The sequence below is a fragment of the Mercenaria mercenaria genome, chromosome 11 (genome assembly GCF_021730395.1).
Source record: "Mercenaria mercenaria strain notata chromosome 11, MADL_Memer_1, whole genome shotgun sequence".
NCBI lineage: Eukaryota > Metazoa > Mollusca > Bivalvia > Venerida > Veneridae > Mercenaria > Mercenaria mercenaria.
Genome location: NC_069371.1, coordinates 57,178,917 through 57,196,759, shown reverse-complemented (window position 1 = coordinate 57,196,759; position 17,843 = coordinate 57,178,917). Strand labels below are relative to the sequence as shown.

General features: G+C 37.1%; 1 protein-coding gene across 2 annotated transcripts in view; it reads left to right on the top strand.

The window, feature by feature from the left end:
- Nucleotides 1-17,843, top strand: part of LOC123531278 (rac GTPase-activating protein 1-like) — a 91,866-nt gene that overhangs the window by 47,745 nt on the left and 26,278 nt on the right. For both annotated transcript variants that reach the window (XM_045312098.2, XM_045312099.2), the window contains exons 11-15: nt 4,511-4,605; nt 6,922-6,975; nt 11,084-11,148; nt 12,215-12,278; nt 14,982-15,093. In XM_045312098.2, the coding sequence (XP_045168033.2) occupies nt 4,511-4,605; nt 6,922-6,975; nt 11,084-11,148; nt 12,215-12,278; nt 14,982-15,093 (390 nt within the window). The remainder of the gene's footprint in view (nt 1-4,510; nt 4,606-6,921; nt 6,976-11,083; nt 11,149-12,214; nt 12,279-14,981; nt 15,094-17,843) is intronic.

Below are 17,843 nucleotides of genomic sequence, written 5' to 3'. Positions count from 1 at the left end.
AATTTAAAAAAAAAAAAAACAGAAACTGCTGGCCTTATGTTGAAATAATTTCATATAAATGTATTTTTGGTGATCATTTATCATGATTGTGCAGTTCTTTCTGACTCATTAAATAGATAACATGGTAGCTAGAGCTGCAATATAAAAATCAAACAAAATTTCTTAAACCACAACTGCAACTGGCCGGTTCGCGGGCTTTCCTCGTTCTAAAAATAACAACCATTTAACAAAATATTTTTAAATGTGGTTAGGTCATGAAGGTCACGCGTGATACATGCAGATTTCCCCTAAACAACAATTTGTGGTATACGATGGCTTGGAATTTATGGCCTTTCAAACGGGAAGTGTTAATCAAAACAGAAGGACCGCGGCTTTCAAATATTTTATGACAACCCAAGATTTAAATTTCAAACGGAAGTCACCCGTGATGTACCGACGTTTGATCAAACAAAATATTACGTAATATTATCTTAAAAAAAATTTTAAATTTTTTGCACAAGAATATTGTATGTCGGTTACGGGCTCGATCTCAGCGATCTTTTTTCACTTTCAGAAATTTTAAAATCGTTATTTTTTTAGTGTTTTTTCAGTTGAGGGTTGTTTTTTTAAAAAAATATTACCGATTCCGATTCAGAAGATAAGTCTATTAACTATAAATCAAACTTTCAAAAATCAAAATGAAATTTGTATATGAATTTCAATGTGAAAGTATCATCCCAAAACAGAAAATTTTATGCCTAAAAAAAATATTCCCTACTTTAACACTTTATATCTTCGAAACTCGAAGAGAAACTACAATAAATTTGTTCATCGGAAAAAAGAATTTAAATTGCTATAAACTTTATATTTACAAAAATAATGTCAAACTTTCAGAAAATATTAAATAATGACATTTTTAACATAAGTGTGGTTTTAATCACAAAATAAAGCCAACACCTCTGTTCAGATAAGACAGTCCCCTTTATCAGCCATATACCGATTATTGATTTTTGATTATCACTTTCAGTGTTATGTAAAAGAGGTTACTCTGGCCTTCTTTTCTGTGTGGTAAAGGGTTAAGGTCCAATTTTATGATAATTTCATACAAATATTCATCTGAAATCATTTAAACCACTTGATTAGTAATAAAAACAAGGCTGTCTCTGAATATTCATGCCAGTCTTAGCAGTGTTCTGACAGAAATTTTCAGCGATGACTCTACCAAAATTGTTAACTGTTTGAGCTGTGAAACTTAGGTGAGCGATCTAAGTTCATCATGGCTCTCTTTTGTTCACCCCTGTTCTATGAAAAAGCATGTATAATTGCTGCAGATGTATTTAGGTATAGCTTTAATTGGTCAGTGACCAACAATTTGGAAAGAAAGGTATGTAAAGGTGATATCAAGAAATGCCCTGGGGAAGTTGACATTTTCTTTAGAGAAATTTCTCAACAAACAGCTTTTTTTTTTAAATATGAAATATGTTGATAAAATAGATAAGTCTCTGCTGCCTATATATATATATATATATATATATATATATATATATATATATATATATATATATATATATATTGCAGGTGATGTACATTGCTTTTCCATTGCATTGAAATACCTTGGAAAGGGTTAAGATTGACAGATGGTGCTCGATCACCAATTTACTTTCTATAATGAAGTTATTTCCTTTGAGTGAGGAAGGTTATAGTATTGAAGACAAAAGGGTTCGATTGTTCAAAAAATGCAAGTATTATTGCAGCAGGGAACTGGAATAAGATCAGCAATTTAACGATTATTTTCATCCAAAAGTGCCCGAGATAACCTTTATTTTTACAAAAACAACCACTAGAAAAAACTCATCATACCCTGCTGGGAGGCCTGCAAGGGTTGCAACTCTCAAAGTCTTACTGTCTAAAGCTGACTGTATCACATTGTTATCCCCCGACGAAAGTCGGAGGGATATAGTTTTGGCGTTGTCCGTCCGGAGCCATATCTAGGAAATGGTTGGGAATATTTATATAGAACTTCATATACATGTTCATCACTATGAGTTTTTGCAGCCCGCCAAGTTTCAGTCTGATTGCCCAAGTAACACCAGAGTTATGGCCCTTAGAAGTTCCTAGTGTTAACTATATAGGGTACTATAGATATGGCAATTTCTGCATCATAACTTTTGATATATTTTACCTTGAACTATGAAACTTAAACATAATTTAGAGCCCTATAATGTGGTTATGCACACACATTTTCATATGGATTTCTTTTGTAACTTCAGAGTTATTGCCCTTTAATTGCCTAAAAATCCACATATTTGTACATAACAAACATACCATTTGGTAGAATTTCATCAAATTTCTTTCCTTCTTTTCCATGAACATTTATTGTAAACATGTGAAGTTGTGTACCCACACCTGGTCACCCACTTGCCTTGGTCACACCCCCTCCCCTTCCCAACCCCTCTCCCCCACTAAAAAAAATTTTTTTTCATGCCTTATTTTAGATTTGTTTCAAACCTTCCATGAATATTTATCAACATGCAAATTGTACCATTCCCGTCCCCCTCGCTCCTCCACCCAGTCATGCCCACCATGCAGACATGCCCCCCCCCCCCCCTCCCTCCCCCCCCCCCCCCCCCACCCACATTCACCCATTTTTAGCTCGACTATTCGAAAAATAGTCTAGCTATTCTACTCACCCTGGCGTCGGCGTCGGCGTCACACCTTGGTTAAGTTTTTGCATGCAAGTACATACAGCTATCATTTAAAGGCATATAGCTTTGAAACTTATTTATTCTTTTTCTAGGTCAATTACCCAACCTCACTGGGTCAAGTTCCATAACTCTAACATGTATTTTGAGAAAAAATTATGCCCCCTTTTGGACTTAGAAAATTCTGGTTAAAGTTTTACATGCAAGTTACTATCTCCAAAACTAATGCAGATATTGAAATTGAAACTTCACATGTGTCTTCGGGGTTTATAAAACTAGTTGATAGCACCAAGTCCCCATAACTCTGACCTTCATTTTGGCCAAATTATGCCCCTTTTGGACTTAGAAAATTCTGGTTAAAGTTTTGCGTGCAAGTACATACAGCTATTACTAAAGGCATATAGATTTGAAACTTATTTTTTCTTTTCTAGATCAATTACCTACCTCACTGGGTCTAGTCCCATAACTCTGGCATGTATTTTGGCCAAATTATGCCCCCTTTTGGAACTTAGAAAATTCTGGTTAAAGTTTTGCGTGCAAGTACATACAGCTATTACTAAAAGGCATATAGATTTGAAACTTATTTTTTCTTTTTCTAGATCAATTACCTACCTCACTGGGTCAAGTCCCATAACTCTGGCATGTATTTTGGCCAAATTATGCCCCCTTTTGGACTTAGAAAATTCTGGTTAAAGTTTTGCGTCAGTACATACAGCTATTACTACAAAGGCATATAGATTTGGAACTTATTTATTCTTTTTCTAGATCAATTACCTACCTCACTGGGTCAAGTTCCATAACTCTTAACATGTATTTTGAGCAAATTATGCCCCCCTTTGGACTTAGAAAATTCTGGTTAAAGTTTTACATGCAAGTTACTATCCCCAAAACTAATGCAGATATTGAATTGAAACTTAACATGTTTCTTCCGGGGTTATAAAACTAGTTGATAGCATCAAGTCCCATAACTCTGATATGTCCCCTTTTGAACTTAAAACTCTTTTGATATTTAACATTTTGGGTAATAATTTCCAGCTTCTGTGACAATATTTCGAATAGTCGAGCTTGGCTGTCTTATGGACAGCTCTTGTTTTTTTAATTTTCCATCAATATTTGTAATTAACATGTGAAATTTTGTTTCCTCACCTGGCCCCCCCCCCCCCCCCCCCCCCCCCCCCCCCCCCCAACCCCTAAAAAAAATATATAGACATAATTTATACATATATATATTTCCATTCCTTTTTTTTTTAATGTTCAAACCTTCAACATGTTAAGTTATGACTGCACAAACCTTGCCCTCAGCCATGTTCAAGATATCTTACTTGATTGTGTTCTCTTAAGGGCATCTGTTCTTTTAAGTTCAAATGTACATGTTAAACAGCAACACCTGATGCCAAACCACTCTAAGACAATAGTTCGTTTCAGTTAAACTTCAAGCTCACATTTCAGTTAACTGCATTTAATTTTAAAAGCTAAGCTTATTACAGTAAGCATATCCCATTCAAAATAAATTCTTAAGTCAGGATCAAAGTATCATACATTTATTATGTACTCTTTAATTAAACATTTGTTTTCTGTTAAATTGATTTTGACTAATGAAATTATTTGCTTCTTATTAATATCCTTAACTTTTTGCCGGATATATTTTTTTGCCATTCCTCACCACAAACCCTTTCGGCGGGGGATACCAATTCATCGAATTTACTTGTTCTTCACTTCAGGATAACCTAACATATGAAAATGCTTGCTCAATTTCAAAGCCAAATACTTAAGATATGTAGGATAACCTGTTAATTAATATTTATATGGCTGTTTATCTTTTGTCACAGATTGTAGGTCTGTATGCCATCCAGACTGCAAGGATAACCTGCCCCTCCCATGTATATCTGCCCCACCCACTCCAGGCACCGGAAAAATCCAAGGGGTAAGTTTTTCAGTCAACATGCTGATAGATTTTTGAAGTACTGCTATGTTTATATGTAAATCACCAAATTTGAGATGCAACAATAATTTGTGATCTGGAGGTTAGTTATCTCTGGGGGAGACATTGTTTTTGCCCAGTCCATCCGTCCGTACGTCACACTTCATTTCAGATCAATAACTGGAGAACCATTTGATCTAGAACTTTCAAACTTCATAGGGTTGTAGGGCTGCTGGAGTAGACGACCCCTATTGTTTTTGGGGTCACTCCATCAAAGGTCAAGGTCACAGGGGCCTGATCATTTATGATCATTATCTTGAGTACCACTTGACCCAGAATGTTGAAACTTCATAGGATGATTGGTCATGTAGAGTAGATTACCCCTTTTGATTTTGGGGTCACTCTGTTAAAGGTCAAGGTCACAGGGGTCTGAACATTGAAAACCATTTCCGGTCAGTAACTTGAGAACCACTTGGCCCAAAATGTTGAAACTTAATAGGACGATTGGTCATGCAGGGTAGATGACCCCTATCAATTTTGGGGTCGCTCTGTTAAAGGTCAAGGTCACAGGGGCCTGAACATGGAAAACCGTTTCCGATCAATAACTTGAGAACCTCTTGACCCGGAATGTTGAAACTTCATAGGATGATTGTTCATGCAGAGTAAATGACCCCTATTGTTTTTGGGGCCACTCTGTTAAAGGTCAAGGTCACAGGGGCCTGAACATTGATAACCATTTCCGATCAATATCTTGAGAACCTCTTGATCCAGAATGTTGAAACTTCATAGGATGATTGAACATGCAGAGTAGATGACCCCTATTGATTTTTGGGTCAGTGTATTAAAGGTCAAGGTCATAGGGGCCTGGTCATGTAAAATCATTTCCGGAAAATAACTTGAGAACCACTTGACCTAGAATGTTGAAACTTAATAGGATGATTAGACATGCAGAGTAGATGACCCTTATTTATTTTGAGGTCACTTGATCAAAGGTCAAGGTCACAGGAGCCTGAACAGTGACTTGAGAACCACTAGGCCAAGAGTGTTGAAACTTAGCGGGATGACTGGACATGCCAAGTAGATGATCCCTATTGCAGCCAACCATCAGTGTCTCTTTGACTTTCGCTCCTGACCCCTATTGACTTCTTGCCTATAGGACTTTGCATTGGGGGAGACATGCGCTTTTTTTACAAAAGCAGTTTCTAGTTAGTATCAGCTTTTGTTCATTGCTTCTTTACTTCTTTTCTCATTACAATGTTTTGAATTCTAACATGGCTCAGTTTGATTGCCAGTTAAACATAGAAGCAGTGCTCGCGCTGCCAGTCGACATTATCACCAAATGGCGATTATTTTATGAAAATGTCGGAAAAAATCAAGAAGAAATTGGCGATTGTATTTCTAGTTTTAAAGAACCTGTTGGCGTGATGCAATTGAAAACCTGGTTTTTGTGGAATTTCCACGTTTCTTGTTGTATGTAAGCTGTTATCTCAGTACCCACTAATGGGAAAGGTTTGAAATTTCACACAGTTGTCCATTGTCATGAGCTGATTTGCATTTTACAGGTTCCATAACCCTGTTTTGCTATTTTACAAAATTATGCCCCTTATTCAACCTCAGTATTCATGCAATTGACAAGACTGTTGAATAGTCGAGCGTTGCTGTACTTCGACAGGTCTTGTTTCTTTTTCTAGGTCAATAACCAACCCATAACTCTGACATGTATTTTAGGAAAATGATGGCCGTTTTTGGACTTAAAAAATCCTAGTTAAAGTTTCTCAAGCAAGTAACACATTTCTTCGGGTTTTTAAAACTAGGTTATAGCATCAAGTCCAATAGCTCTGACATGTATATTTTGCAAAATTATTTACCCATTTGTACTTATAAACTTTTGGTTAAAGCTTTGCATGCAAGTTACTATCTCAAAAACTAATGCAGATACTGGATTGAAGCTCTATAAATAATTTAACATTTAGGGTAATATTCCTGCTTCTTAAACAACAATTTGAATATGGTAGTCAAGCATTGGCTGTCTTACAGGCAGCTCTTGTTAAATATTTCAGTGAACATGTAAGAATGAAAACAAGGCTTTTTTGTGGTTTGTCTTATTTACCATGGTTCATTGTTCAGATAGTTGTTAGTGGTGTACCAGCATGAAGACTGCCATAGGATCAGTATTGACTCAGCAAAAGGAACAAATGAATATTTGAAGGTTACCAAATATACTGAGGTTTATTGTCATCATACAATTACAAATTGTTCATTTTGAAGTGTATAGATTGAGAAAGATACATCACTGGCAGATTCATTGTTTCATTTCAGGGAATTCTGTCCGATTATTGCAGAGATGAATGTCCAATGATTCCAGGAATTGTGGTATGCATAGTATTATACACTTTACTCTGATTTGAATATTTCAACGTAGATAAACTGTATCCCTAGCCTGGACAAAAATTCTTCCTTTTATCAGAGATTGGCTACCTTGAAAATGTCCAGTAGCCCAGAAATTGACATATAGGCCAGATAAAAACCTGTATTATAGCAGTTGTCAATTGTCATTTTATTAGCACACATGAACTTTTGGTGAGCTATTAGTATAGGTGGATGGTCCATCCGCATGCATCCGTTGTTTGCTTTCGGCATAAACATTATTGTATGCCTGTTTGGAAAATAAAAATATACTTTCAAGGTAAGATAAATGTGCAGAACGCACAAACCAGGTCAGTAGCTCAAAGGTTAAGGTCACAAATGGAGCTCAAAGGTCAAATTTGTCCCTCATATTTCCTGTCTGGAACATAATAACTATACAAGTTACTGAATATGGTCTATAGCATCCTTGTATGGTCCTCTGTTAATTTTCTCAAAATGGTTTTACTTAGCCCCTTTAGGGGGCTGGAAACAATTTTCACTCAATCATTAAAGAATGGTTTGGCCTAGAATCTATACTTATTAGGAAGACGGCCTGTGGTCAGTATACTTCCCTATTGTTTTGGGGTTTAAAGGTCAACGTCACAATGACCTTGAAACTAAAAACAGTTTTCACCAAAAAGTAAGCAACCTTTTTAGCTCGACTATTCAAAGAATAGTCTAGCTATTCTACTCACCTGGGCGTCGGCTTCGGCGTCGGCGTCACACCTTGGTTAAGTTTTTGCATGCAAGTACATACAGCTATCAATTAAAAGCATATAGCTTTGAAACTTATTTTTTCTTTTTCTAGGTCAATTACCAACCTCACTGGGTCAAGTCCAATAACTCTGACATGTATTTTGAGCAAATTATGCCCCCTTTTGGACTTAGAAAATTCTGGTTAAAGTTTAACATGCAAGTTACTATCTCCAAAACTAATGCAGATATTGAATTGAAACTTCACATGTGTCTTTTTGACCCTTTCAGCCATTTACATGTTTCATTTATGCTTTGATTTGATACAAAATTGCACAGACTGTTTATGTTGATAATCTCTAGGCCAGTTTTGAAACTGGGTCATGTGGGGTCAAAAACTAGGTCACCAGGTCAAATCAAAGGAAGAGCTTGTTAACACCCAGGAGGCCACATTTATGATCCTATCTTCATGAAGCTTAGTCAGAATGTTTATCTTGATGATTCCTATGCCATGTTCGAAACTGGGTCATGTGGGGTCAAAAACTAGGTCACCACGGAAATCAAAAGGAAAAGCATGTTAACACCGCAGAGGCCACATTTATGACCCTTTCTTCATGAAACTTGGTCAGAATGTTTATCTTGATGATTCTTAGGCCAAGTTTAACAGGTGAGCTATATAGGGCCATCATGACCCTCTTGTTTTTAAGTTGTGGGGGAATGCTGGCAGGGCCCGTAAGGAAGGAGGGAAAATTGCGCTGTAACCACTAAAATAGGGGGGAAACTGCGTGGCGATATAAGCAATATTTTTCAAATATGACACTAAAATAGAAAATGATTTAAAAGCTCATTGTCTCATGTTTTAAATGGTACAGTTTACATTATCATGTACATCTAGAAAGGGTTTTGTTGGTTTAGATAATTATGTAACAAAAAAATATATTTATTTTTTTTTTGGAGGGGAATTTTTTTCAGAAAAGGGGAAAACAACATACTTTTTGGACAAGGGAATGGGGCCAGATTTCCGCCCCAAAAACAGCCAAAAAAAAAGTCTCTGATGTCAATAATGTCAGTGTCATCTGGCGGTCATCATTACCATGCTTTTGGTGCATGCCAGTATATTAAGTAAGCAATATATTTTCATGATATTTTCATAAAATTATTGCAAATGGATCAAGTTTAACTGTTACTTGGGCAGGAATTTTTAGCTCACCTGTCACGAAGTGACACGGTGAGCTATTGTGACAGCTTGATGTCCGTCAACAGTTTCTAAAAAAATCTTCTTGAAAACCACTGGGCAGAATTATACCAAACTTCACAGGAATGATCCTTGGATGGCCCCCTTTTAAAATTATTCAAAGAATTGAATTCCATGCAGAACTCTGGTTGCCATGGCAACCGAAAGGAAAAACTTTAAAAATCTTCTTGTCCAAAACCACAGGGCCTAGGGCTTTGATATCTGGTGTGTAGCATCATCTAGTGGTCCTCTACCAAATTTATGCAAATTATCCCCCTAGAATCAAATATGGCCCCGCCCCGGGGCTCACATGGTTTATATAGAGTTATATAGGGAAAACTTTGAAAATCTTCTTGTACAAAACCACATGGCCTAGGGCTTTGATATTTGGTATGTAGCATCATCTAGTGGTCCTCTACCAAGATTGTTCAAATTATCCACCTAGGGTCAAATATGGCCCCACCCCTCGGGTCACATGGTTTATATAGACTTATATAGGGAAAACTTTGAAAATCTTCTTGTACAAAACCACATAGCCTAGGGCTTTGATATTTGGTATGTAGCATCATCTAGTTGTCCTCTACCAAGATTGTTCAAATTATCACCCTAGGGTCAAATATGGCCCCGCCCTGGGGGTCCCAAGTTTTACATAGACTTAAAAAGGAAAAAAAGTTTAAAAATCTTCTTGTCTGAAACCACAACACTTAGACCTTTGATATTTAGTTTGTAGCATTGTCTTATGGTCCTCAACCAGAATTGTTCAAATTGTATCCCTTGGGTGAAAAGAGGCCCTACCCTGGGGGTCCCAAGTTTTATGTAGACTTACATAGGAAAAAGTTTTTAAAATCTTCTTGTCTGAAACCATATGACCTAGGCTTTTGATATTTGGTATGATGCATTGTCTAGTAGTCCTTTACGAAAATTGTTCAAATTATGCCCCTGAGGTTAAAAGAGGCCCCGCCTTGGGGTCACTTAGCATTTGTGTTTTTAGACAACTTTTTAGCTCACCTGAGCCAAAAGTTCAGGGTGAGCTATTGTGATCGCTCACCGTCCATCCGTCCAAACTTTCATTTTAACAACATCTCCTCCTTAACCACCAGGCCAATTTTGATTAAACTTCACAGGGATGTTCCTTGGATGGTCTTCTTTAAAAATAATTCAAAGAATTGAATTCCATACAGAAGTCTGGTTGCCATGGCAACCGAAAGGAAAAACTTTAAAAATCTTCTTGTTCAAAACCACAGGTCATAGGGCTTTAATATTTGGCATGTAGTATCATCTAGTGGTCCTCTACCAAGATTATTCAAATTATCCTCCTACTAGGGTCAAATATGGCCCCCGCTTTGGGTGTCACATGATTTACATTGACTTATATAGGGAAAACTTTGAAAATCTTCTTGTCCAAAACCACAAAGCGTAGAGCCTCAATATTTGGTATTTGACATCATCTAGTGGTCCTCTATAAAGATTGTTCAAAAGAGGCCCTGCCCCAGGGGTCCCAAGTTTTACATAGATTTGTATAGGAAAAAACTTTGAAAATCTTTTTGTCTGAAACCACAAGACCCAGGCCTTTGATGTTTGGTATGTAGCCTTGCCTTATGGTCCTCTACCAAGACTATTCAAATTATACCCCTGGGGTGAAAAGAGGCCCAGCCCCAGTAGTCCCCAAGTTTTACATAGACTTGTATAGGAAATTTTTTTTAAAATCTTCTTGTTTTAAACTGCAAGACCTAGGCCTTGATGTTTAGTATGTAGCATTGCCTTGTGGTTATCTACCAAGATGGTTCGCCTAAAAATAATCGGTTTTGGAAGAAACATGGCCGCTGAAAGGGGTCAAATAAGACAGTCGGGAGGCAATTTCGGTGGCCGCTGGCCGCGGACGGGAGGTGGCCGCTAAATAAAGTGATGAAATAGAGGAAAATCCATTGGGGGCGTCATAAAATGACCGCTGAACGGAGGTGACCGCTGATCGGAGGTGACTGTAATCTTTTTTTCTTGTTTTTAAAGCTTTAGCTAAGAAATTTGTTCAAGCAAACAAGTCTACCCAGTTGAGTGATATAGGGCCATCATGGCCCTCTTGTTTGTAAAATTGTATAAAATGGATTGGTACATATGAGCAGCCACATTTTTCTGATGTTATAATTACAGATCCACTGTGTGAATGAGATAGAGGCTAGAGGATTGAATGAAGTTGGAATCTATAGAGTTCCTGGGTAATTTCACTTTGACTTTTCTCTTGTGTTATACAGAGCTCCAGATAAGGCCAATGCTGTAAATCTAACCTGGCGATTTTTTGGTTATAACTATTTTGTATGAATGCAGGATGAAAATGTTTTTATTAACACCGAGTCATATCATCGGTGAACAGTATCTCACTCGAATAAAACTGCAAGTAAACTGTGTAAACTAAAATTACATATTCAAATCAATTCATCAATGGAAGTCAATTAGATTTAACATATTTAATACATTTCATGTCGTTCTTTTACCATAGATGACAAAAATGTGTACAGTATTCCAGTTTATCGCACGGTTACAACAATGTCTTTATAAAACATTGTTTTTTGCTCTCAAACATGCTGACAATTAAACAAAGTGTCAAAGACGCAACCGCGGCGCTAATTGGCTGAACACAATCGACTGTAGTGTATCGGACAATTTGATTCGCTTTCATACTTCTCGGGAAAATCTCGCAAGTACCTGAAGTAGGCAGAGCTTAAATTATGCTAGATATCGGCGTGCGTTTCGTGTATTCAACACTCATTTTGACACTGTGCAAATTGTCAACAGTCCGGATAGTGTTGATTAGATTTAAACACTTTAAAATAAATTCGTATCCGACCCATAACAAATTCATAATTACGAAATACGGCCCTTATCTAGAGCTCTGGTTATAAACTGATAAGTATATACTGTGTCTTGTTAACTGGTTTAACTTGATAGAGGATGAATCAAGTTGAATGTTTGGGCAGGGCTTATACTCTTCATGATGATTTAACAGGTGACAGTGTATCTGAGGAAATATGTGTCTCATATCTGATTGATGTGGGAACATTGTCTCAGAGAACAAACCAAAATTAGTATGGATCCTAGGAAGTCTGGATTAGATTAACTTGCTACAGTAGCATAACTGAAAAATTGTTAAAAAGTATTGCTTAATGAATATGAATTCAAATTTCTCAGTTCTTATTCAATTGTTTCTCTTCCCCCTCTCTCTCTTTGGATTTTGTTAGCAGCCTTAGAAAAAAAGAAGAGTCAAATTTCCTTTAATGTTTACAGGTCTGACAGACAAGTTAAAGAACTAAAGGAGAAATTTTTCAAGGGAAAAGGAATGCCTAACCTGGTAAAGCACGTTTATGTTATCTTACAAGAATATGCTATATTTACAGACTTCAGACAATGAAACTTTAAAAATAAGAATAAAATTTAAAACTACTCAAACAAGTTGTTCTTTTTTTTTTTTTTTGCAAAGAGCGGGATGCTTTGTTCATTTTTGGAAAACTGTTTGTATTTGGCAGTAGGGAATGAAAGCATAATTCAGTTTTAGAGGAAAACTACATGAACTGTAAAAAATTATTTTGGGAGAAAATTTTTGGAAAGGCATCTGCTATAGAAAGAAACTGTAACAAACAGTTAATATGCTTGCCTCTGTTAAAACACGCGCTAGAATGACGTTGCGTTAACGTGCTTTGACGTCAACGTTTTTGTTGCGACCAAGAAACAGCGCTACTATATTTATGTCTCCTACCACACAGTGGTGTGGGAGACATATTGATTTACTCCTGTCTGTGTGTCTCCAAGTCAAACATTTCTCATCCGATCTTCACCAGACTTGAACAAAATGTGTTTGCCAATAAGTGCTCGGCCAAGTTCGATAACTAGCCAACTCGGCTCAGGCACTTCGAAAATATGGCCCTTGAATTACCAAAAAATTTCTTGCGCATTTTTGAACTCAAAAGGACCCCTATACTACTTTTTGGTGTCAAAAAAACGCATGTGCATGTGCTCTAAGTAAACAGTATATAAAGACTGACTTACTATTTAGATGATAAGGCAGTTGTGGAAGACATGCGCTTTTCTCAAAAGCATCTCTAGTTTATCTACTGTTTTAGATTAAAGGCATATTAGAACTGAAATAATTTATAGCAAAACCGTGTTTTAACACTATTTATTCACTCGGGCGGTAATACGTCGTACAAATAATTTCACTCAGGCTGCGCCCTTGTGAAATTATTACTCCCAACACATAACCGCCCATCTTGCATAAATAGTGTTAAAGCACTCTTGCTATAAATCATTTCTTAAATAAAAGGAAAGAGCGGTGGATAGAGCTTCTGAATCTTCATGTTTAACAGGTTTGAATCTAGCGAAACTGACTGTGGTATCTGCAGTCAGTTGTTCTAGTTAACTTAGATCAGTGAAGGTTTGTCTGTGTTATCCAAAACTATTTCCTTAGTGTGATAGTACAGATAGAAGTCCAGAAATAGTCATTTTGTCTAGTGTACTTAAATCAGTGAGAGTGTGCCTGTGATATCCACAATTGTTAACTTAGGGTAAGAGTACTGATAGAAGTCCAGGAAGCAGTCATTGAGTTTAGTTAACTTAAATCAGCAAGAGTTTACCTGTGATATCCACAATTGTTAACTTAGGGTAAGAGTACTGATAGAAGTCCCGGAAGCAGTCATTGAGTTTAGTTAACTTAAATCAGCAAGAGTTTACCTGTGATATCCACAGTTTTTAACTTCAGGTAAGAGTACTGGTAGAAGTCCAGGAAGCAGTCATTGAGTTTAGTTAACTTAAATCAGCAAGAGTTTACCTGTGATATCCACAATTGTTAACTTAGGGTAAGAGTACTGATAGAAGTCCCGGAAGCAGTCATTGAGTTTAGTTAACTTAAATCAGCAAGAGTTTACCTGTGATATCCACAATTGTTAACTTAGGGTAAGAGTACTGGTAGAAGTCCAGGAAGCAGTCATTGAGTTTAGTTAACTTAAATCAGCAAGAGTTTGCCTGTGATATCCACAATTGTTAACTTAGGGTAAGAGTACTGATAGAAGTCCCGGAAGCAGTCATTGAGTTTAGTTAACTTAAATCAGCAAGAGTTTGCCTGTGATATCCACAATTGTTAACTTAGGGTAAGAGTACTGATAGAAGTCCAGGAAGCAGTCATTGAGTTTAGTTAACTTTAATCAGCAAGAGTTTGCTTGTCATATTCACAGTTTTTAACTTCAGGTAAGAGTACTGATAGAAGTCGAGGAAGCAGGTATTGAGTTTAGTTAACTTCAATCTGACTAAAGTACTTGATCTTCTAAACGAAGATCTGAGAACGGCCTATTCACATTCGTCTTCTGTATATTTTGGATTTCCATTATTGCTATTTTTATGTTATCCAATCAGACGACTTATTCGATTGTCAAAGGATAAGAAAAATATGCGGTTATTCCAGGACTCGAACCCAGGACCCCTCGCTTACAAAGCAAGTGGCCTACCGACTGAGCTAACCAGCTATCTGATACATAACAACATAAGAATTGTAAATATCAAAAGTCAATGCTACATGTAGATCTGCAAGATGTTGTAAGCTAGGCTCTGATTGGCTAGAGAAAGAGCCGTCAGAACGAGGCAATGAATAGGTCGTTTTCAGATCCTATGCGTAGCGTAATAGGATATGTACTTTAGTCAGATTGAGTTAACTTAAATCAGCAAGAGTTTGCCTGTGACATCCACAGTTGTTAACTTAGGGAGGAGTACTGATAGAAGTCCAGGAAGCAGTCATCGAGTTTAGTGTACTTAAATCAGCAAGACTTTGCCTGTGATATTCACAGTTGTTAACTTAGGGTAAGAGTACTGATAAAAGTCCAGAAATAGTCATTTAGTCTAGTGTACTTAAATCAGCGAGAGTTTGTCTGTGACATCCACAGTTGTTAGCTTAGGGTAGAATACTGATAGAAGTCCAGGAAGCAGTCACAGAGTCTAGTTAACTTAAGTCATTATTTGTTAATGTGTAGTAAACTAAAATTGATGATATCAGTTGATTAATTTTCAGTCAAATATTGATGATATCCATGTGATATGTGGATGTTTAAAGGATTTCCTGCGTGGTTTGAAGGAACCATTGGTTACATTCAGATTGTGGAGAGACTTTGTCAAAGCAGCAGGTTTGTTTTCTTGTTTTTACATGATTCTCAGTTTAAATGTCAATATCTGACCAGAAATTTGAACAGTACAGCAGTTATATATATAATATTATGATATAGAGAAATTACACAAACTAAATCACCACCATAATATACCAGACCAATTACGGCAAAGCAGGAGTGCGCACATGCCACAGCAAGTCCACTATAAACCCAGTAAGATTAGTTTCGATGCTGCTTTATATACACACCCGAATTGCATAATTATATACTCAAATCACTGTTTTCACGTCTCACAAATCAGCAGTGACATTTTAGTCTTTTTAACTGATTGGAACCATATATATTTTCTCTTTCTGAAAGTTAACTGGATCTGAAGGATACACTGAATATATAGAGATAGTTTGCATTAAGGGATACAATTAAATTCAGAACAGTTGCACAAACTAAATCTGTATATTATATGGTGCAGAAAAGTCGGACGGGTATTAATTGTACCCCCGCACAAGTTGTAAGGGGAGGTATACTGGTTTCAGGTTTGTCTGTCTGTCTGTCCATCCATCTGTCTGTCTGTAGACGCAACCTTGTGCGCACCAAATCTCCTCATCCCCTTGACACAGTTTAATGAAACTTCACACATTCAAGTGATTAGTAGTAACCCTAGTTGTGCATGGTGCATGTAAGGTTCTTTCAGAAAAATATTCTGCAGTGTTATGGGACTTTGTTTTTATGCCCCCAGCATCTACTGATGCGGGAGGCATATAGTGATTGTCCTGTCTGTCCATCCGAGGTTAACTAAATGGGACCGTTTCGTCCAGCATCAATACTGCTTACTAGAATGACTTGATATTAATGCAGATGTAAACTGTGACCATTCCTCATCTTAAGACACCACCTGACCTCAGTTTGACCTGACTAATTTTGGACTTGGTTGCTTTATATGATCATCTCTTGGTTAGCCAAATGGGACCGTTTCATCTAGCATCAACCTACAGATGAATGATACTATACAGATGTAACTGTGACCATTCCTCTCTTCAAAATCCTGTAACTGTGACCATTCCTCATCTCAGACATCACCTGACCTCAGTTTGACCTTGACCTCATTTTGGACTTAGGTTGCTTTATATGGGCCATCTCTTGGTTAACCAAATACCCCTTTTTACTTAGAATTTCAGTTTAATTTTGATGCTTTTTATGTCCCCAGCATCTACTGATGCGGGAGGCATATAGTGATTGTCCTGTCCGTCCGTTCATTCGTCTGTCCGTACGAGGTTATCCAAATGGGACCATTTCGTCTAGCATCAATACCCCTTACTAGAATGACTTAATACTAATGCAGATGTAAAATGTGACCATTCCTCATCTTAAGACACCACCTGACCTCAGTTTGACCTTGACCTAATTTTGGACTTGGGTTGCTTTATATGATCCATCTCTTGGTTAGCCAAATGGGACCGTTTCATCTAGCATCAATACCCCTTACAAGAATGAATTGATACTAATACAGATGTAAACTGTGACCATTCCTCATCTTCAAAAATCACCTGACCTCATTTTGACCTTGACTTCGTTTTGGACTTGGGTGCAAGGTCTATCGACAAGGATGCCACTAGGGGCATCAAGCGTTTATTGAATGCAGCTCCTTGTTTGTTACTATACTATATACATAGCCTGCATATGCTATCTTGTGCGCCCTTAATCTCCTGAACCCATGCACACAATTTAATGAAACTTCACACAAGTGATTAGTAGTGACCCTAGTTGCGCATGGTGCATGTTAGGTTCTTTCAGAAATTTTTTCTGCAGAGTTATGGGACTTTGTTTTTTGTTACTATACTATATACATAGAGTCTGCAGATGCAGTCTTGTGCACACCTAATCTCCTGAGCCTGTAGACACATTTTAATGAAACTACACAAGTGATCAGTAGTGACCCTTGTTGTGCATGGTGCATGTTAGGTTCTTTTAGAAAAATATTCTGCAGAGTTATGGGACTTTGTTTTTTTGTTACTATTTAATATACATAGGGTCTGCATATGCAATCTTGTACGCGCCTGATTTCCTTACCCTTGCACACAATTTAATGAAACGCACAAGTGATCAGTATCAACCCAAGTTGTGCATGGTGGATGTTATGTTCTTTCAGTTATTGACTTTGTTTTTTTTATCCCCCGCCGATGAAATCGGGAGGGGGGTATTGAAATGGCGTTGTCCGTCCGTCCGTCAGTCCGTCCGTCCGTCCGCAGCCATTTCTCAGTAACTACTTGGTAGAATTTCATGAAACTTGAAATAAACATGAATCAACATACTGCGATGATGCCCGTAAAGTTTTTTTTTTGATTGGTCAATTGGTCAATTTCCCTCAGAGTTATTGCCCTTGATTTAATAAAAAATGTCCGTCTGCAGCCATTTCTCAGTAACTAGCAGGTAGAATTTCATCAAATTTGAAATAGACATGAACCAAGATACTGCGCTGATGCCCGTCAAGTTTTTTTTTTTTTTTTTGATAGGTCAATTTCCCTCAGAGTTATTGCCCTTGATTTAATGAAAAATGTCCGTCTGCAGCCATTTCTCAGTAACTAGCAGGTAGAATTTCATCAAACTTGAAATAGACATGAACCAAGATACTGCGATGATGCCCTTCAAGTTTTTTTTTCGATTGGTCAATTTTCCATATAGTTATTGCCCTTAAATTGTTTAAAAATCCACAGATCTGTACATAACAAACCAACCAATTGGAAGAATTTCATTAAACTTCTTTCATTCTT